Genomic DNA, 16,921 nt, shown 5'->3' with positions numbered 1-16,921 from the left:
TTGCTTATGATTTGGCCTTTTCCACTGGACTTAAATCTCAGAGGATGCACTGATATCTTGAATAATCCACTCTCTTCATCCCTGCCCCTGGCTCTGTGCCCTGAATAAAACTGGTCTGCACAGTCTAAGTGCCTTCTGACCAATTAGTACCAGCAGGAGATCAAGGGAGGGGGGAGAGGATTCCCTGTGGGATTCCCTTGTGGGACCTAAGGTCTCACAAGCTGCACCAAAAAGGTGAAAGGGAGTGAGGTTGGGCTATTATTCCCTCAATTCCTTCTCTGTGCAGTTGCTCCAAACTCACTGTGTCCTATAAGACAGCCCTCTCTGTCTCAGTTCTGATGAACTGAACCCCTCTTCTATTTTGCTCTTTGAAACACCATCCATTTAGTACCCTTGCCTTCAATTACCCATTTTGAATGCCATGTCTTTCCCATCTTGAACCTTGACTAAAACAGGGGGTGATAGGCTGGACCTGCCCACCGCCTTTGAGTCACCTTGTGAGGTCTGAGTCAGGCCAACAAGAAGGAGAGAGGAGCCAAGGGAGGAAGAGGGACTGAATCTTGGCCTCACTGGCTGACTGCCTGACTTCAGTGATTCCCAAGGCCTTCACACACAGAATTGGTTTTTTTATTATTATGTAATCCAGTATATATTTTTTCCTTTGCTCAAAACATCTTGAGCTGATGTTTCAATAGCTTGAAACAGAAGTCTTAATGAAGGTGTTACTAAAAATATAGCTCTAAAGTGAAGACACCTGGATCCCTGATGGTAAAGACTCTACATCTGACTTAAATGCAAAACTACCTTCTAGTTCCATTCTGCCTGAGGCCTGATCCTACAGCTGATTCTGTTTTCAGATTTCTCTGAAATTCTGTCTCCCATACACACTACGTGGGTATTACAATATTCATTGTCTTTAGTTAGCATGAGTGAGTCTCTGTTTCTTGGAGGAAAGTGAACATCATAAAACAGTTCCCATTTTACACATAAGAAAATGGATGCCAGGATAAATGAAGAAACTTCATCTAAGTCAAAGGTAATGTCAAACGTGGACTTGGCAGGCAGGTCTTCTGGCCCAGGGCCTTTCCATGCTACCCCAGCTTTCTTGTGTTCCCTTTATCTCCCTCCCTTATGCTTTTCCCTTCCTATTTGCTCTGAAATTTTGTGGCCCTGTTGCCTTAGTAGTCTAGGTTGTGTCATCTTATCTAAGGGCATTGATGCTCACCAACTGTCACAGAAGAAAAGTCACGGGCTTATCTTTTTCTGAGTTTCCATCCCTTGTCACTCATTTGCATTTAGCATGTGCTACCCTATGAAATGGCAACCCACTCCAGTGTTCTTGCCTGGAGAATCCCAGGGATGGGGGAGCCTGGTGGGCTGCCGTCTATGGGGTCGCACAGAGTCGGACACGACTGAAGTGACTTAGCAGCAGCAGCAGCACCCTATGAAAGTTTGGGAGATGTTGGATAATGTTAACTTGTACTTTTCTTTAGTTCCCCAAGTATTCATAACTTACCATCTCAGGTAAGAGTACATTTATCTTGTATCAGATTCATCCTGGAAAAGTCTATAGTACCTAGAACAGTATTTAGCTCACATTAGAGAATCAGTATCCAGTATCCAGTGAGTATCCATTGACATGATTGACTCAAAGCATCTTATATTAGGCAAAATACTGATGAAGCTTCTGTGACACATTATAGTGGCTCCAACGTGACAGAAGTTGGCCTATCCCACAGCCTGGAAGTGGGCGAACAGTCCAGGGTAGTAGGCAGGTAGCTCTGTTCTATGAATTGATGCAGGGACTCAGCTTCCAACTTCTTACTCTGCCATTCTGCATATGGTTAGAGCTGGCTCACTCGTACCACATTCACATCTTGGCATAAGGAAAGGAGAAAAGGGAAAGGGAAGGGAAAGCAGGTAGTTTTCTTATTAAAATGTGATTTGAGTGCACACATATTATCTCTGGTTGCAGCTAATTGGCTAAAACATTGTCACATGTTCAAAGAGACTTGCAAGTGATGTTGGGAACTATAGAATATAAATGGTCAGCCATGTGGCTTGATAAAACTCAGAGCTCTATTGTTAAAGACAAGAAAGACCATGTAATATCCAGGGAAATGACTAAATTTTTAAAAGAGCAGGTAGGAGAAATCCTTGGTCATTTCTGTCCTAAGAGTAATGTTTACCTAAGAGTAATGCAAACCTGTGTCCACAGAAAGACAAGCAGGTAAATGTTCATGGGAGTCTTAGTCATAATAGCCCAAAACAGGAAACGGACCAAATGTTCATCAACAGAATGTTTAAATGTGTCATGGGCTATTCATCCAATGGACTATTACTTAGCAATAAAAAAGGAACAAAACTGCTGATACGTGAAGCAACCAAGGTTGATTTACCCATTTAGCATAGCAGGCACAGTGCCCAGGCCCATGAAAATGTTTTCTTTTAAAATCAGAAGGCAAAAATGAACTTTTAGGTTGATGAAAATGTTTTATTACATAATTATATTTGTCATTATAGCAACAGTCATAGGAGATAAATTTTATTTTTTATGAAGGAAGGGGCTCATTGAAGTGCATAGGATCCATGAAAGTCATAACACAGAGCTACAAACAATAGAGATGAATCTTAAAAACATTACGCTGAGCAAAAAACTTGAGATACAAAAGAGTATGTGCTATATGATTATATTTAATGAAGTCCTATAACAGACAAAACTAACCTACTGACAGATTAGAAAATGGTTGCCTTTGGGATGGAAGGGGTTGAAGGCACTTTCTGGGGTGACAGAAATGTTCTGTATCTTGTTTCTAGTGGTAGTTGTGAAGATGAATACACAATTGTCTAAAAGCATGGAATAGAACCTTTTCCATCCATGCTGAAGAATTGATGCTTTTGAACTGTGGTGTTGGAGAAGACTCTTGAGAGTCCCTTAGACTGCAAGGAGATCCAACCAGTCCATCCTAAAGGAAATCAGTCCTGAATATTCATTGGAAAGACTGATGCTGAAGCTGAAACTCCAGTACTTTGGCCACCCGATGTGAAGAGCTGAGTCATTGGAAAAGACCCTGATGCTGGGAAAGATTGAAGGCAGGAGAAGAAGGGGATGACAGAGGATGAGATGGTTAGATGGCATCACCAACTCGATGGACAGAAGTTTGAGCACGCTCAGGGAGTTGGTGATGGACAGGGAAGCCTGGCATGCTGCAGTCCGTGGGGTTGCAAAGAGTCAGACACAACTGAGCAACTGAACTTAACTGATTTTATTGTATATTAATTATGACACAATTTTTTTAAAAAAGAGAATTAACACTACAATGCTAATCATCTCTGCAACAGATTTGATTAATGAATTCTTGAGGCAGTGTTAGCTGGCATGGTTTCAAGTTGCCTTTTAGCAGAAAAGCTCTAGGAACTCTAATAGAAGAATCCCACACTGTGGCAGACCAGCAGGGAAGGAAACACTCCGCCTTGTATCAGTTAAGGTTTTTGGTTGCAAGCAACAGAAGATAGCTCTGGTTAGCTAAAGCAGAAAATGAAACTATTGCCAAAAAAAAAAAAAGGAAAGAAAGAAAAGAATAAGAGGAAGTATAATAAACAGCCTTTGAACACGGGCAGGAATTAAAGAAAGTGAAGCAACCAATCAGATCATCAGATCACTGGCAGATCCCAGGATGCCCTTATTCTATACAGTTGCTCTGTCCAACCAAACTCTATCTCTCAGCTTCCCACAGCATCATTGTATAACCTTCCAAAGTGAAAAACCTAGATGAGAAGTGTCTGACTGGCTGAGCCTAGGTCTCACCTGCATGTAAAATAATTCCCTGGCAGTTGGGAGAAGAAACATGTTTTACTTGACTTCTAGAGTAGGAGGTAGAGCCCTGTATCCCATTAGTTTTGGAATTCCCTAAAATAAGACTTGGAGAAGGAAATGGCAACCCACTCCAGTATTCTTGCCTGGAGAATCCCATGGATGGAGAAGCCTGGTAGGCTACAGTCCATGGGGTCGCAGAGTCGGACACGACTGAGCGACTTTACTACTTACTAATCGATGGATCTTGGCTCCGAAGAGTGTACAGGGGAACGGGTGTAGAAGGTTGCTCTGGCTCAACCATCTAGAACCTAAGCAGGGAAACCTGTTGTACTGGTGAGATAAAGTGAGAGCCGGAATTGCATAAGAGAAATATTTGAAAGGCAGAGAGCATGGCAGGCCTTGGTGATTAATCTAGAATGTGGAAAGACCTGCCAAAGGAGTCAAAGGGGAGAGTCCGAATTTCTGACTTGAGAGGGAAAGGGTGAAGATTGTGCAAATGAATAGACAGTGACACCCAAGAGAGGCAAGGAACAGACTGGTTTTATTGCTGTTTGGGGGAGGCTGGAAGGGAAGGGTTACATTTCCATGTGAATTCAAGATGAAGATGTTCAACACGCAGTTGACATTATAGGTTTTGAAAAGGGTCAAACGCAGGTCAAGGCTACTGGCCGGAGGCCTTGGATGCAGGCCAGCTCAGCCCAGGGAGCGAGGAAGAACGCTGGAGAGAGGGGTCCAGAGATCCCTGACATTGAGGTAGAGGTCTCCGAGCTTTCTACCCAGATGGGCGCGGCCACGTGCTCAAGGCGCGCCTGGGCCGCACCCTCCGACCCCCACCGGGCCCCATCCCTCTGGGCGGGGCGAGCAGCGATACCCGGAAGTCACCCGGAAGACGAAGTCCCGGTAGGCGTCGAGCTGGGAGGGGCCCCAGCGAGGCGTGCCAGGGGACGAGGAACGCGGGGCTGGAGGGATGGCCGGATGTCCCGGCCCGCATCTCTGAGCGCCGCGGCTGCGGCGGGGGTGGCGGCGCTGGTAGCCGCCTTGCTCCTGCTGCAGCCCGAGGACGTGGGGCAGGGGGCCAACGTCAGGTAACCCCTCCGCTTGGGGGACCGAGCTGGGCTCAGCACCCCCTGTGGTTGGAGGAAGGAGGGGCCGGAGTCGGGGACACGGGCTCCCTGGTACCGGCAATTTGTGACATCTGGGTGCAGCCCCTGTTCCAGCCCCTTCTGAGGTGTGGGTTGGCTCAGGTGTGGGGAACGGCCAGGGCGCCACACCCTGCCGGTGACTCTGCACTTTCCCCTGGGCCTAGACTGCGGAGAAGAATCTTACCTTCCTCCTGACCAACCCACACACCCACCCTTGTTCCGGGGGAAGCACGGCCGCCCCTTCAACGTCCTGAGAACAGCACCTGTTAATGTTATTTCTGCAGCATGGCCGAGACAGAATCCCTGCGGAAGCTTCGGGAAGACTTCAGGATGCAGAATAAATCCGTCTTTATTCTGGGCGCCAGCGGGGAAACCGGCAGAGTGCTCTTGAAAGAAATTCTGGAACAGGGCTTGTTTTCCAAAGTCACGCTGATTGGCCGGAGGAAGCTCACGTTGGACGAGGAAGCTTATAAAAACGTGGTGAGTATTTGAGCTATGACTCAAAAGTGTCCCCGCAGTGTTTCTGCAGGATGAGGGTATTTTCTGCTGCAAGGCTTGCTTGCGGTGGCTCCAAGAGGTGTTCGGGCTTCCCTCAAAGCTCAGTTGGTAAAGGCTCATTGCCTGCAATGCATGAGACCCTGGTTCAGTTCCTGTGTTGGGAAGATCCCCTGGAGAAGGGAAAGGCTACCCACTCCAGTATTCTGGCCTGGAGAATTCCATGGACTGTATAATCCATGGGGTCGCAAAGAGTCGGACACGACTGAGCAACTTTCACTTCACTTTAAGAGGTGAAGTGTGACCACGATTGGTCTGTGAGAGGCTTTACTGGAAGCTGGATTGTATGTCTGGGTGGGCTTCCTCCTCACTTGAACAAAACCCTTCTCTCAGTCCAGACCCCCATAAGGTGAAGCCTAGGTGAAAGGGAGGCCAGGGACGAAGAGAAGAGCCACGTTGCCAGGGTTCTCCAATATGGCTTCTAGAGAAAACAGTCCTGTGACCTTGGGCAATTTTCTCAACCCCATTGCTTGTTTTGTTTACCTGTCCACTCCACACTAATGTCAGTGAATCAGAAGATGGTTTGTGGAGTGGGAAACACTCTCTGGCACTGAGAGGTGCAGTTTTTCAGCTGCAAGAATTTGCCCTGCCTGACTTCTCAGGGCTGCAGGCTTGTGTCTGTAAGTTGAATCATGCTTTTACTGTCACGTACGCTTTGTTGGTTGACCCACTGATACAGCAGATTGCAGTCTGGTGCTAATCCTCTAAATAGCTGAAGCTTGAGCTTGGTGGAAATTTGTAAAGGGAGTAATTTGTAAACTGTGGTAAATTAAACTGTGGTGTAATTCTGATCTCTCCAACTGTTCCCACAGGTTTCACAGGTGGAACATTCCAGTTAACAACTGTCTAACAGATAAATGTCCTTGACTCCTGCAGGTCATTTTGCATATGTTTTTGATCTCTCAGGATTTCTCTGTTCTAAATGGACATCTTTGTTCAGACTTAGGCAGGTAATATGTGATCTTTATAGTCTGACTTCATGGGCCACAAAGTCAGACACTTCTGGCCATTAGAAACTGAAATGGAGTTCTGTGCTTTGATGGTTGAGTTCTGTTGGCACTTCTTTTGGTCAGGCACTTTCTGTAAGCATTCCTTTCTTCAACATTGGGTACAGTGCCAGGAAATGCTTTTGAAAGAGAGGAAAAGCAACATTTTATGTAAACTCCTGGATCATGGGAACTTCTGAAACTTTTCTTTTTAAAATTTCAAAGCAAACTTACAAGGTTAGATGGAGTGTCATGAATATTCATAAGTGTGAGAATTAGCAAGGGTGCTTATCAAAAGTGCAGAGCTGGCATGAGACCTAGGAATATGGCTTTTTGTCAAGCACCTGCTGCCTGATTGTAATGCTGGTTTAGACTGAAAGAAAGATTATCTTTCACATTTTATTGCTGAAGGAACTGAGGCATGTGAATAACTCGGCCAAAATGATTATCATGCCTAGTAAGCAGCAAACCCAAGACTCAAACCTGGGTTTTGAGATTCCAGACGCCATTTCCTTCCTTGACATTATACCTCATTGGTATTTCTCCTGGTAATATACAGAGAGGTCTTTTATTTTTTCCAGAGAGAAAATTATATTTGAACCTGACTTAGAGCTAGATCACCTGTAGTCCAGCTGTGTGTACTGTAGACATTTAAGTACAGTAGACATTAAGTTTAAGTTTAGATTTATTGCTTTTTCTGGAAGAAAATGAGCTTGCAAATTGTGATGTTAAATGAATTGACTCTAGTAATATTCTCTCATTTACTCTTTAAATCTAGAGGGGGTATTTTTTTCCTGTTTGTTTTGTTTTAATAACATCAAGTAATATACAGCTATGTCTCTGTTGTCTAGAATCAAGAAGTGGTGGACTTTGAGAAACTGGATGACTACGCTTCTGCCTTTCAAGGTCATGATGTTGGATTCTGTTGCCTGGGTACCACCAGAAAAAAAGCTGGTGCGGTAAGGAAGAAATACACCCTTTTCCCTTTTCTCTTGTCAGTCACGTCAAAGATTCTATTTTTGCTCCCCCTTTTGCTTTAAATGTATATTAGCACTTAAACATTTAAGATTCCATGTGCTGCTCTAGTATTTGCTATACTTTGAATAGTACTGATAAATTCATCTTTCCTTCAACATAATCCTTGAGTTCATATCCCATCATAGATATTTCATGATCTTGCCTTTTGCAAATATTGTGGTCACTCCATCCTCTGACTAAGGTTTGAGTAAAAGTAACTGGCTCATGCTCTTAGGAGTAAGTTTTTTTGTTTCTTTATAAATGTCTTAAATTGATCTCTCTTACTTGAGTGATTTGCTTCAACCTATTTCCATGCAGAGCCTTAAGCTCCTGCGCTAGAACATCAGAACAGAGGCACGATTCAGCTAGCTTCCAATGATGACTCAGCCTCCAGCGATGATTCAACCCCTGTGGTGATTCAGCCTTAACTGATGCAGAACTGTCTTCACACACATTTTATTTGCTTTTTAATGATAAATTGCATTCTAAATTGCGTCGGCCTCTATCTAGAAGTCAAACTTTACTATGTAGTTAGAAATCAAAGCTTACTATATAGATGCTGGGCAAGTGTTAATTCGTACATCTTATCTAATTTATACCTTGACTATAGTTTATCTCTCTGACAGAATTTACTTGCTGGAGTTAAACATGTCTGTTAATATGCAGGACAACAGTGGTCCCATGCGGGCTTACCATAGGTTTATAAACAGGCCCAGGCATCAGAAACATTCAGAGAACACACAGTTAAGAACTATTGATATATACCAACCAAGAAGTTAGGCTCAGATGTATTTCTCTGGGCTCTTTGGGTGATCCAAAGAATAATTCTATTTATGCTTTCATTAGGGATGAATTTCCAGATTTTCTGTAGTTTTGCCATGTGCCCAGAGGAGCAGTCTGGTTTTTGAGTTCTTTGCTGAGAAGTGAGGATTATCAAGAAGTTTGACTCCCCCAGGAATTGGCACATCATCTCTCCTATGAAGGGTCATTTTCCTGCTGAGCAGCTCATGCAGTCTTTTCTGTCCCAGGTACAGTCACAAGCCTTGTGTCCTCTAAAAGCATGGAAAAATTTTTGTTCTAGTACACTGCAGGTTCCACGGTCTCAACTGCCAACCTGACTTTGGTGGTGACTCAGCAAAATAAAAAACACTGCATTAGGCATAGAGCGGTTGATTTTCATGACAGAAGGCAAATCTCATAGGGCTCTCCAGGGGAAGGTCTAAATTGTTTTATTGCATTCAAATTGTGTAATGCAATTTTAATCAGGATTTGGGTGTGTTCCCGATCTAGAATATTTTTCTTTTGATGGGAGTTTTTTCCCCACCCCACAGGCTGCTCAATACCTTTTATTCTCCAAACAGTTCGAAAAGATAAAAGTAACTAATGAGTAAGGAAAAGACTAGTAAACCAAATATATAATCTCAGAAATTAGTTAAGGCATAAATAGTTTAAGAAGATAGTGATAGGAAATAACCTGACATTTCCTCCAGAAAGTCTTTTTTGTTTTTAATTTGATACTAATTTAGATTGGATGCAATATAAAGCTTGGAGGTTGTGATAACGTAAGGCAGTTTAAAAGAAGTGACAGTTCACAAGTGGCTAGGTACTTGTTTGATGGGGGCCTCACCCCACCTGGTATTCTAGTCAGGAACCCTGTCTGTTGTTTTTTTTTTTTTTAAAGGTCATTGGATGGCTTTTGCAAAGTTGGTGGCTAGCTAAGTGCTGTTCTGTAGCTGTTTTGTAACTGAAATAGCCCACATTTTCGTCTAGTACCCAGAGTTTCCAGTAGAGGAACTTCAAGAAATTCAGGATTTCTATCTCTAGTGTTGAAGTCATCTGAGTAGTCCGCTTATTTCCCTTTGACCTTCATTGTATTAGTTTGCTAGGGCTGTCATAACAAAAAATGATAACCCCCGTGGCTTAAACAACAGGAATTTCCTATCTCCCAGTCCTGAAGCCTGAACATCTGAGATTGGCAGTGTTGGTCCGTTTTGAGGGCTGGGAAGGAAGGATGCTTTCCAGGCTTCTCTCTTTGACCTACAGATGGCTGACTTCTCCCTGTGTCTCTTCTCGTGGCGTTTTTCCTACATACTTGTGTGTGCATGCTAAGTCACTTCAGTCTGTCTGACTCTATGCGACCGTATGGACTATAGCCTGCCAGGCTCCTCGGTCCGTGGGATTCTCCAGGAAAGAATACTGGAGTGAGTTGCCAGGCCCCTCTCCAAGGGATCTTCCTGACCCAGGGGCCAAACCCGAGTCAATGTCTCCTGCATTGGCAGGTGGGTTCTTTACCACTAGCGCCACCTGCCTGTGGCCAGGGCCAAAATTATTCTTTTCATAACAATACTAGTCAAACCATTCTCAGTATGGGGCTTCCCTTGTGGCTCAGACTGTAAAGAATCTGCCCGCAATGCGGGAGACCTGGGTTCAGTCCCTGGGTCAGAAGGGTATAGCTTCCTGGAGGGTATCCCCTGGAGAAGGGTACAGTTACCCACTCCAGTATTCTTGCCTGCAGAATTCCATGGATAGAGGAGCCTGGCTGGCTACAGTCCATGGAGTTGCAAGGAGTTGGACATGACTGAGCAACTACTCAGTATGACCTCATCTGAACTAATTACATCTGCAAACAAGGACACATTAACTGGAGATTAGGCCTTCAACATATGAACAACCATAAAATACAGTCTACCAAGATTTCTATTGACACTGGTGCTAGGGTCTGTTAGCCGTCTTGAGCTGTTTGGAAAACCATTTCCTTTAGCAGCAGCTGGGGAGATGCTGATCTTTTCACATTCACACACCACAGTTGTCTAATCAATGCAGGGACTTCATGACCTGGCCCTAATCCAGATGTGTTGTATCAGAATCTGAGGTTGAAAGCCTGTTTTTAATAGGCTTCCTGGGGGGTTCTGATGCAGCCAACTCTCTTCTTCTTGTTGGGCCTGCTTTCAGGAGGCATTAGGCAGTATTAGTCCTCCTCACCTGCTGGTTTTCCAGGTACTGTTGACCCAGATGACCTTCACATTGCTTTGGTATGTAACTTACGTGCCAGTGAAGTTTGAAATATCACTTGGAAACCAGATCTACATTGGCTGTAAGTGAAGTGCAGAAAACTCACAGGTGCCACTGAGAATGGTGCTTTCTCCTTATTAAGAGAAGGATTTGGTTAGTGAGTTTGAGGGGGGTGTTATTGTAGTTTCATCTTTTCATTTATCTCCTCACCAGCTCAGCACAGGATTCCAAAGTCCAGGCTTTTGGAGTCTATCAAATGAACGGTGCCATTAATGTGATTAACACAGCTACTGTCATGTTTATTAGGCATCATTGAAGTCTCTGGGCTTCTGATTCTAATAATACACTCTTCTAAACCCGGCACTTGCACACTGCTGTGGGCTGAATACAGCCTGCCTGTTTTTGAATAACCCTTGAGCTAAGAATGTTTTTATATTTTTAAGTGGTTAAAAATTTTCAAAGAGGAAAAATGTGTCATGACACATGAGGATATAAAGAATTCTAATTTCTGTATCCATAAATAAAATTTTACTGAAATAGTCTCATACTTTATGTATGATTAATGGCTACGTTTGCACGATGATGGCAGAGCTGTGTAATTACAGTTGTAAACCTATAAATATTTATTATCTCATCTTGTACAGGGAAAGTTTGCCAGCCCCTGTTGTCACCTCTACTGTTTTCTTTGATGTCTAGAAGGGGACTTCTGAAGTGGTGAGGTCCCAGATGGTTCAGGGAACCCAGATTATAGGGTCTGTTTGGATACCGAGTGGCTGTGGGGCCTTGAGTATGCCAGTTAGCTCCTGTGGACCACTGCCTCCTTGTCTGTGCTGAGAGGGAGGTAACCACTGCAGCTCATTTGGCCTGCAAAATTCTTTGACTTTTAAAACACAGAGAAAAGAGTGCCCCGAATGGGGGGGAAAAAAAAAAAGTGTGAGAACATGGAGATTGACTTAGGAATCTCTGTAAGATTTTGTTTTTCTCTCCAGAGCTCCTTTGCTCACCAAGACCTTGCTTCCTACTCTGTACATGAAGTACAGATGTGCTCTCCAGGACAGGAACAAATGGGGTCTCAGGTCATACTGTCCGTTGTTGGTCAGCATCTCTTTGGTTTCTAGTCTAATTCGTAGAGTTGGATTGAAAAGGGAGTGGAGGAGAAAGAATCAGAAGCAGAAATATGGCCAAGTGGACCCTTTGCGGGATGATAGAGCCTCCCTTCTTGGAAAAGATTCTTCTTGACTGCGTCATTCCTGGTGCTTGCTTGTCATATCAGTCAATATTGAAATGCTGTGTCAGGATGAATTATTCCTAAGGCACAGTGTTCCCAGTGTGTAGGCATTGGCAAAGATTAGAAAGAATACTTAGTAGCTTTGGATTGTCATAAGACTTAAAGAGTAATTAGAGAATTTGTCTCCCTAGATGTTTGTGGAGCTCTCAAAGCTCTCTCTGCTGTGTCATATAAGTATATTGTGTTTATTCTTTTGAGCAGGTACTGGAAAAGGAAATTTATAGTGGCAATTTATTTAATCAATTCGCTTTTCTAGAAGGACCCTGATTCCTGTCTTAGAGTAAAACACACCGACTGTGGATTGTAAAGACTCAATAATATAATGGATTTAATGCTCTCAGAAGAGACGTCTTTTTTTTTCCTGCTATATGGTTAGGGAAACGAAATATGGTTTTTCTGAAAATTGTGTTTCTGCGATATGGAGTAGCGTGTTTTAGTTTGTTTTTCTATTGCTTTTTTATTTGAGTTGCTGGAGAATAAGAAAGGGTGTTAATAATAAGATTTTAAAGATAGCTCCCTTCGGTCTATAAACAACATCTTCCTCACTCCAGAGAAAACCAGCTGTGTGTCGGTGTCTCTGACTTAGTCGCTGGGATCCGCGTTTAGTTTGGTTTCCAAGTCCTTGAAAGCCGTTGACCCCTTTGCTTTTGAGTTTCATTCACCAGCTAAAAGGCCACGCATCAGGGTGGGGGAAGTGAAATTCAGTTTGTGGGCTTGGAAAAATGCGTATTTATAATCAGCTTGAGAGCTCAGAGGATTTGTGAAATTGTTGTGGATTAACAGCCATTGATTGCTAATAAAACAGTATTTCGCTTTGTCCAGAGAACAGCGGTGGAGAAAGGTATGGGCACCTTGTCAGCAGGGCCCATTGAGCAGGGCTGACGGGCCAAGCGTGGGGGTCGCAGCAGCGGCGTGGGTGCTCGTCCCGCAAGGGGCCCTTGCCAGCCCTTCGCCAGGCGGGTGACAGGAGGGACGCCAGAGGCTGATGGCTGGGGTGCTATTGATGTGCCTTAGCTGACTAATCAGATTGAAAAAAGTCCCATGGTATTTATGTCACTTTAATTTTCATCAAACAATCGGAGACGACAGGACTCTATTAAGGAGAGGTTGATCCAGAACTAAAGCCAAATAAATTGGGGTCTCAGTTTAATCAAATTATCCCTTTACCGGCCCTGGATTAAGTGAGAGGCACGGCGTCGGTCTAGAGCCTTGTGATTGGCTGAAGCTTTCCCTTATTTTTAAAGATGCTGATGAAAGAAGAAACATTTTTTAACAGAGATAGTTCTAATAACCCTTCAAAGAAATAGCGCTAAACCAGCAGCAGCAACAAAAAGGAATTCCACTAGTCACCAGGGTAATTTTATTGGAAATCATGGACCTCCAGTATTATCATGGAAATCCAGTATTAGGATTGAATCTCAAAGTCTACAACACAAAAGGAGATGGGGATGATACCTGGCCAGGAGTTAAGGTTATATCATCTAAAAAAAGGAAAGGCAAAGGAACAACAGACCTGTCCTGCAGGTCGTGGACCTGGTCAAAGATTCTCTGTGGGGAGTGATGAGAAGATAGGACAAAACAGGATTTTGGGGTAACAGTGATGCTCTGTTTTGGGGTCTGGGAGCTGGTTGCAGAAGATGTTTAGTATATGAACACTTTATAGCCAGTCCTATACTGAGAATATGTTTTCTTTTATGATCCACTGCCATACAAAGTCAGGAAAGTTCGCTTGGGCCCCTTGTTTTAGAATTGAATTCTGTATTAGTTTCCTATTGGTGCTGTAACAAATTCGCTCAAAGTTAGTGGCTTAAAACAATGTAAATTTATCATCTTCTGGTTAGCAGGCTGATGTGGATTTTGCTGAGATAAAATCAAGGTGTTGACAGGGCTGCATTCTCTCCTGCAGGCTCTAGGGGAGAATCCATTTCTTGACGTTTCTGGCTCTAGAGGCCACGGGGGTTCATGGTCCCTTCCTCCATCTTTAAGACCAGCAATGGGGAATCCAGTGCGCCTCACAATGCCTGACTCCAGCTTCCTTTTCTGCTACCCTTTTCCACTGTAAGGACTCTTGTGATTACATTGGGCCCGCTTGGATAATACAGGATAACCTTTTTCAGCATCAAGGTTGTTGTTACTGAATGTTGTTGTTCAGTCGCTAGGTCGTGCCCAACTCTTTGCGACCCCATCAAACTGTGGAAAATTCTTAAAGAGATGGGAATACCAGGCCACCTTCCATATCTCCTGAGAATCCTGTATATATAGGTCAACAGTTAGAACCGGACATGAAACAAAGGACTGTTTCAGACTTGGGAAAGGAGTACTTCAAGCCTGTGTATTGTCACCCCACTTATTTGATTTATATGCAGAGTAAATCATGCAAAAGCCCAGGCTAGGGTGAATAACAAGCTGGAATCAAGATTGCTGGGAGAAGCATCAACAACATCAGATGCACAGACTATACCACTTTAATGGCAGGAAGTGAAGAGGAACTAAAGAGCCTCTTGATGAGGGTGAAAGAGGAGAGTGGAAAGGCTGATTAGCAGCCATAGGTTGATTCTGCAACCTTCATTCACCTTGGCCATGCAGCATCTAACACAGTCACAGGTGTGGGGATTAGGATGTGGGCATCTTTGAGGGGCCATTATTCTGCCTACCACAGCAATGAATTAGTCCTGTCATTAGCTGGAGATGGTGTGAGGTAAGAAGGAACATGGGTACAAGTGGGAAGCCCTGCTTAGAGAGTCAGGAATTTGCATCCTGCTCTCATCTCTCTCACTTGTTAGCCGGGAGTTCTTGGATTGCTGGACCTTGTGGTCACGTCTCCACAGTGAGGGGGTTGGTGGTGATGTTTCCAAAAGTGCCTTCTATCTAGCCTATGAAAGATACATACATTTAGGGTCAATAACTACGAGAGGGCAGATTTTTTAAAATTTTTTTATTCTTAATCGAAGGATAACTGCTTTACAGAATTTTGTTGTCAAGCATCAACAAGAATCAACCTTAGGTACACCCATGTCCCCTCCCTCCCAAACCTCCCTCCTATATCTCCCCCCATCCCATCCCTCTAGACGGTTACAGAACCCCTGTTTGAGCAGATTTTTAATTAAAAACAACAACAAAAAAATCATTGGAACAGTAATTCAGCCTTCAGATTTGGAATCCTCCTTATGTGTAACTTCATTATATAATCGTGGGTACTTGTGAAGTTCAACTTCAGTGGACTTTAGACTTCTTTTCAGTTGTCCTGAGTTTGAAGATGCCTGGCTTTGCGGTGGTCCCAAGAAACTATTACACGGAATTTGCTTTTCTGGATACAGGCATGTGTCCTTCAGTTAGACCCTAAAAATAAAAATGAGTCCGTATTCTCTTGTTTACACCATCCTCTCCCCTCCTCCTTTGATTGCCTCTTATTTTTTTCCTAGTTGGATTTGCCTTTTTTCCTGCTTTCACTGGACTTTTATTCATTCCAGTATTTTTGGATGTACTGGTCGTGTGCAGATGCTGAGATGTGAACTAAGAAAGATCCAACTGCTACCCTCACTGGACTGAGTCTAGATCAGGGGTCGCCCAACATTCTTAATTATATGTTGTTGTTTATTCAGCTCTTTTGTGACCCCATGGACTGTAGGCTACTAGCCTCCTCTGTCCATGGGATTTCCCAAGCAAGAATACTGGAGCATGTTGTTGCCTTCTCCGGGGGATCTTCCCAGCCCAGGGATCGAACCCATGTCTCCTGCCTGTCACGTAGATTCTTTAACACTGAGCCACCTGGGAAAACCCCCTTGGTTATACACCTGTCAGTAAAAAATTTGCAGATGCACTCCTTACTAACATGTGAAGTATGTTGTAAAACATACATAAAAGTTGGAAGTTAAATAGACTTCATTGTCATAGTGCCTGGATAGTGTCCGCAGCCATTCTTCTGAGACACTCCCATGTTAAAGTTAACACTGAAAAATACAGAGGAGACAGGAGGAGGGTGGTAAGGTTGTAAGCGACTAAAGACAAAGAAACGTGAGGCTAGACACTGTTTGCAAGCCTGATAGTATCATCGTTCCTTCTGTTCCTTGCAGACTTGCTCGGTGTCTGTGTTTCAGTGTCACTGACCTTGATTTTTCATCACAGTCTGGCCTTGCTACCGAAGCTGGGCATCCATCCTGAGCGTCTTATCGGAGCCCTTCCCAGGGTCTGAGCCTGACGTTCATGTTTTACTCGGGTTCATTTTGCTTGGATCCCCTCCCCTCCCCACCGCAGGACTGCTTACCTGCCACCCAAGCTGAGGAGTAATTTTTAAGGCGAACTCACAGCTGTTTGGAAATAACTCATTCTTTTTGCCCTTAGGAGGGATTTGTCCGTGTTGATCGTGATTATGTCCTGAAGTCTGCAGAGCTGGCGAAGTCTGGAGGGTGCAAGCATTTCAACTTGCTCTCCTCTAAGGGAGCTGATAAGTCAAGCAATTTTTTATATCTGCAAGTCAAGGTTTGTGCTTGTTTCTGTCTTTTATATACTTTGGGGAACCTTGGCTTTTTGGCAGTAATAACAAAATGTTAGGTAATACCAAAATGCATTAAATGCATTATGTTATGCATTTTTTATAGCTGCAGGGACTGCTCTTTTGCAGGGATATATTTAGTAATCAAGAGTGATATGAAAGATAGTTCCCAGTGTCTTCACCTTTGTTGATTATCTGGTAAGCATGAAATGAAAAGTTGCCATCTCTGGTATTGAAGATAGGCTCAGAACCCTAGCATCAGAAGAGACTTTGAGATAGTTCAGTGCATCATTTTTCATTTTCTACTGCATGTCATCTCTTCCTTCACTTTCCAGACTCTAGACTCTAAAACTCTGGAAGAGGATATTTACAAATATTGAGGCCTGCAGAAGCAGATTGTCTTTAAAACCCCAAGTTACTCTTGTTGTTAGCATTACAGCAAGTCAGTCTTGATTACATACTAAACGTTTCTTTTGCTAACAGGGGGAAGTGGAAGCTAGAGTTGAAGAGTTAAAATTTGATCGTTACTCCATATTTAGGCCTGGGTAAGTATTCCTGCTGCCTAGGAGTACCCCTTTAAGTTGGTTATTCTATAGGAGCTGGTTTTTCATT

At 43.6% G+C, this 16,921-nt stretch overlaps 1 protein-coding gene across 2 annotated transcripts in view; it reads left to right on the top strand.

Annotated features, from left to right (window-relative positions):
- HTATIP2 (HIV-1 Tat interactive protein 2) overlaps positions 1-16,921 on the top strand; it is a 39,388-nt gene that overhangs the window by 20,964 nt on the left and 1,503 nt on the right. Inside the window, exons 1-5 of one of the 2 annotated variants that reach the window (XM_069565327.1) lie at positions 4,696-4,902; positions 5,244-5,439; positions 7,352-7,459; positions 16,159-16,296; positions 16,793-16,854. In XM_069565327.1, the coding sequence (XP_069421428.1) occupies positions 4,793-4,902; positions 5,244-5,439; positions 7,352-7,459; positions 16,159-16,296; positions 16,793-16,854 (614 nt within the window). In that variant the 5' untranslated portion in view covers positions 4,696-4,792. Of the gene's footprint in view, positions 1-4,695; positions 4,903-5,243; positions 5,440-7,351; positions 7,460-16,158; positions 16,297-16,792; positions 16,855-16,921 lie in introns of those variants that run through there. The other variant, XM_069565328.1, reaches the window with a different exon arrangement.

This window comes from Ovis canadensis, chromosome 21 (assembly GCF_042477335.2).
Source record: "Ovis canadensis isolate MfBH-ARS-UI-01 breed Bighorn chromosome 21, ARS-UI_OviCan_v2, whole genome shotgun sequence".
NCBI lineage: Eukaryota > Metazoa > Chordata > Mammalia > Artiodactyla > Bovidae > Ovis > Ovis canadensis.
This window is presented reverse-complemented; position numbering and strand designations above follow the sequence as displayed.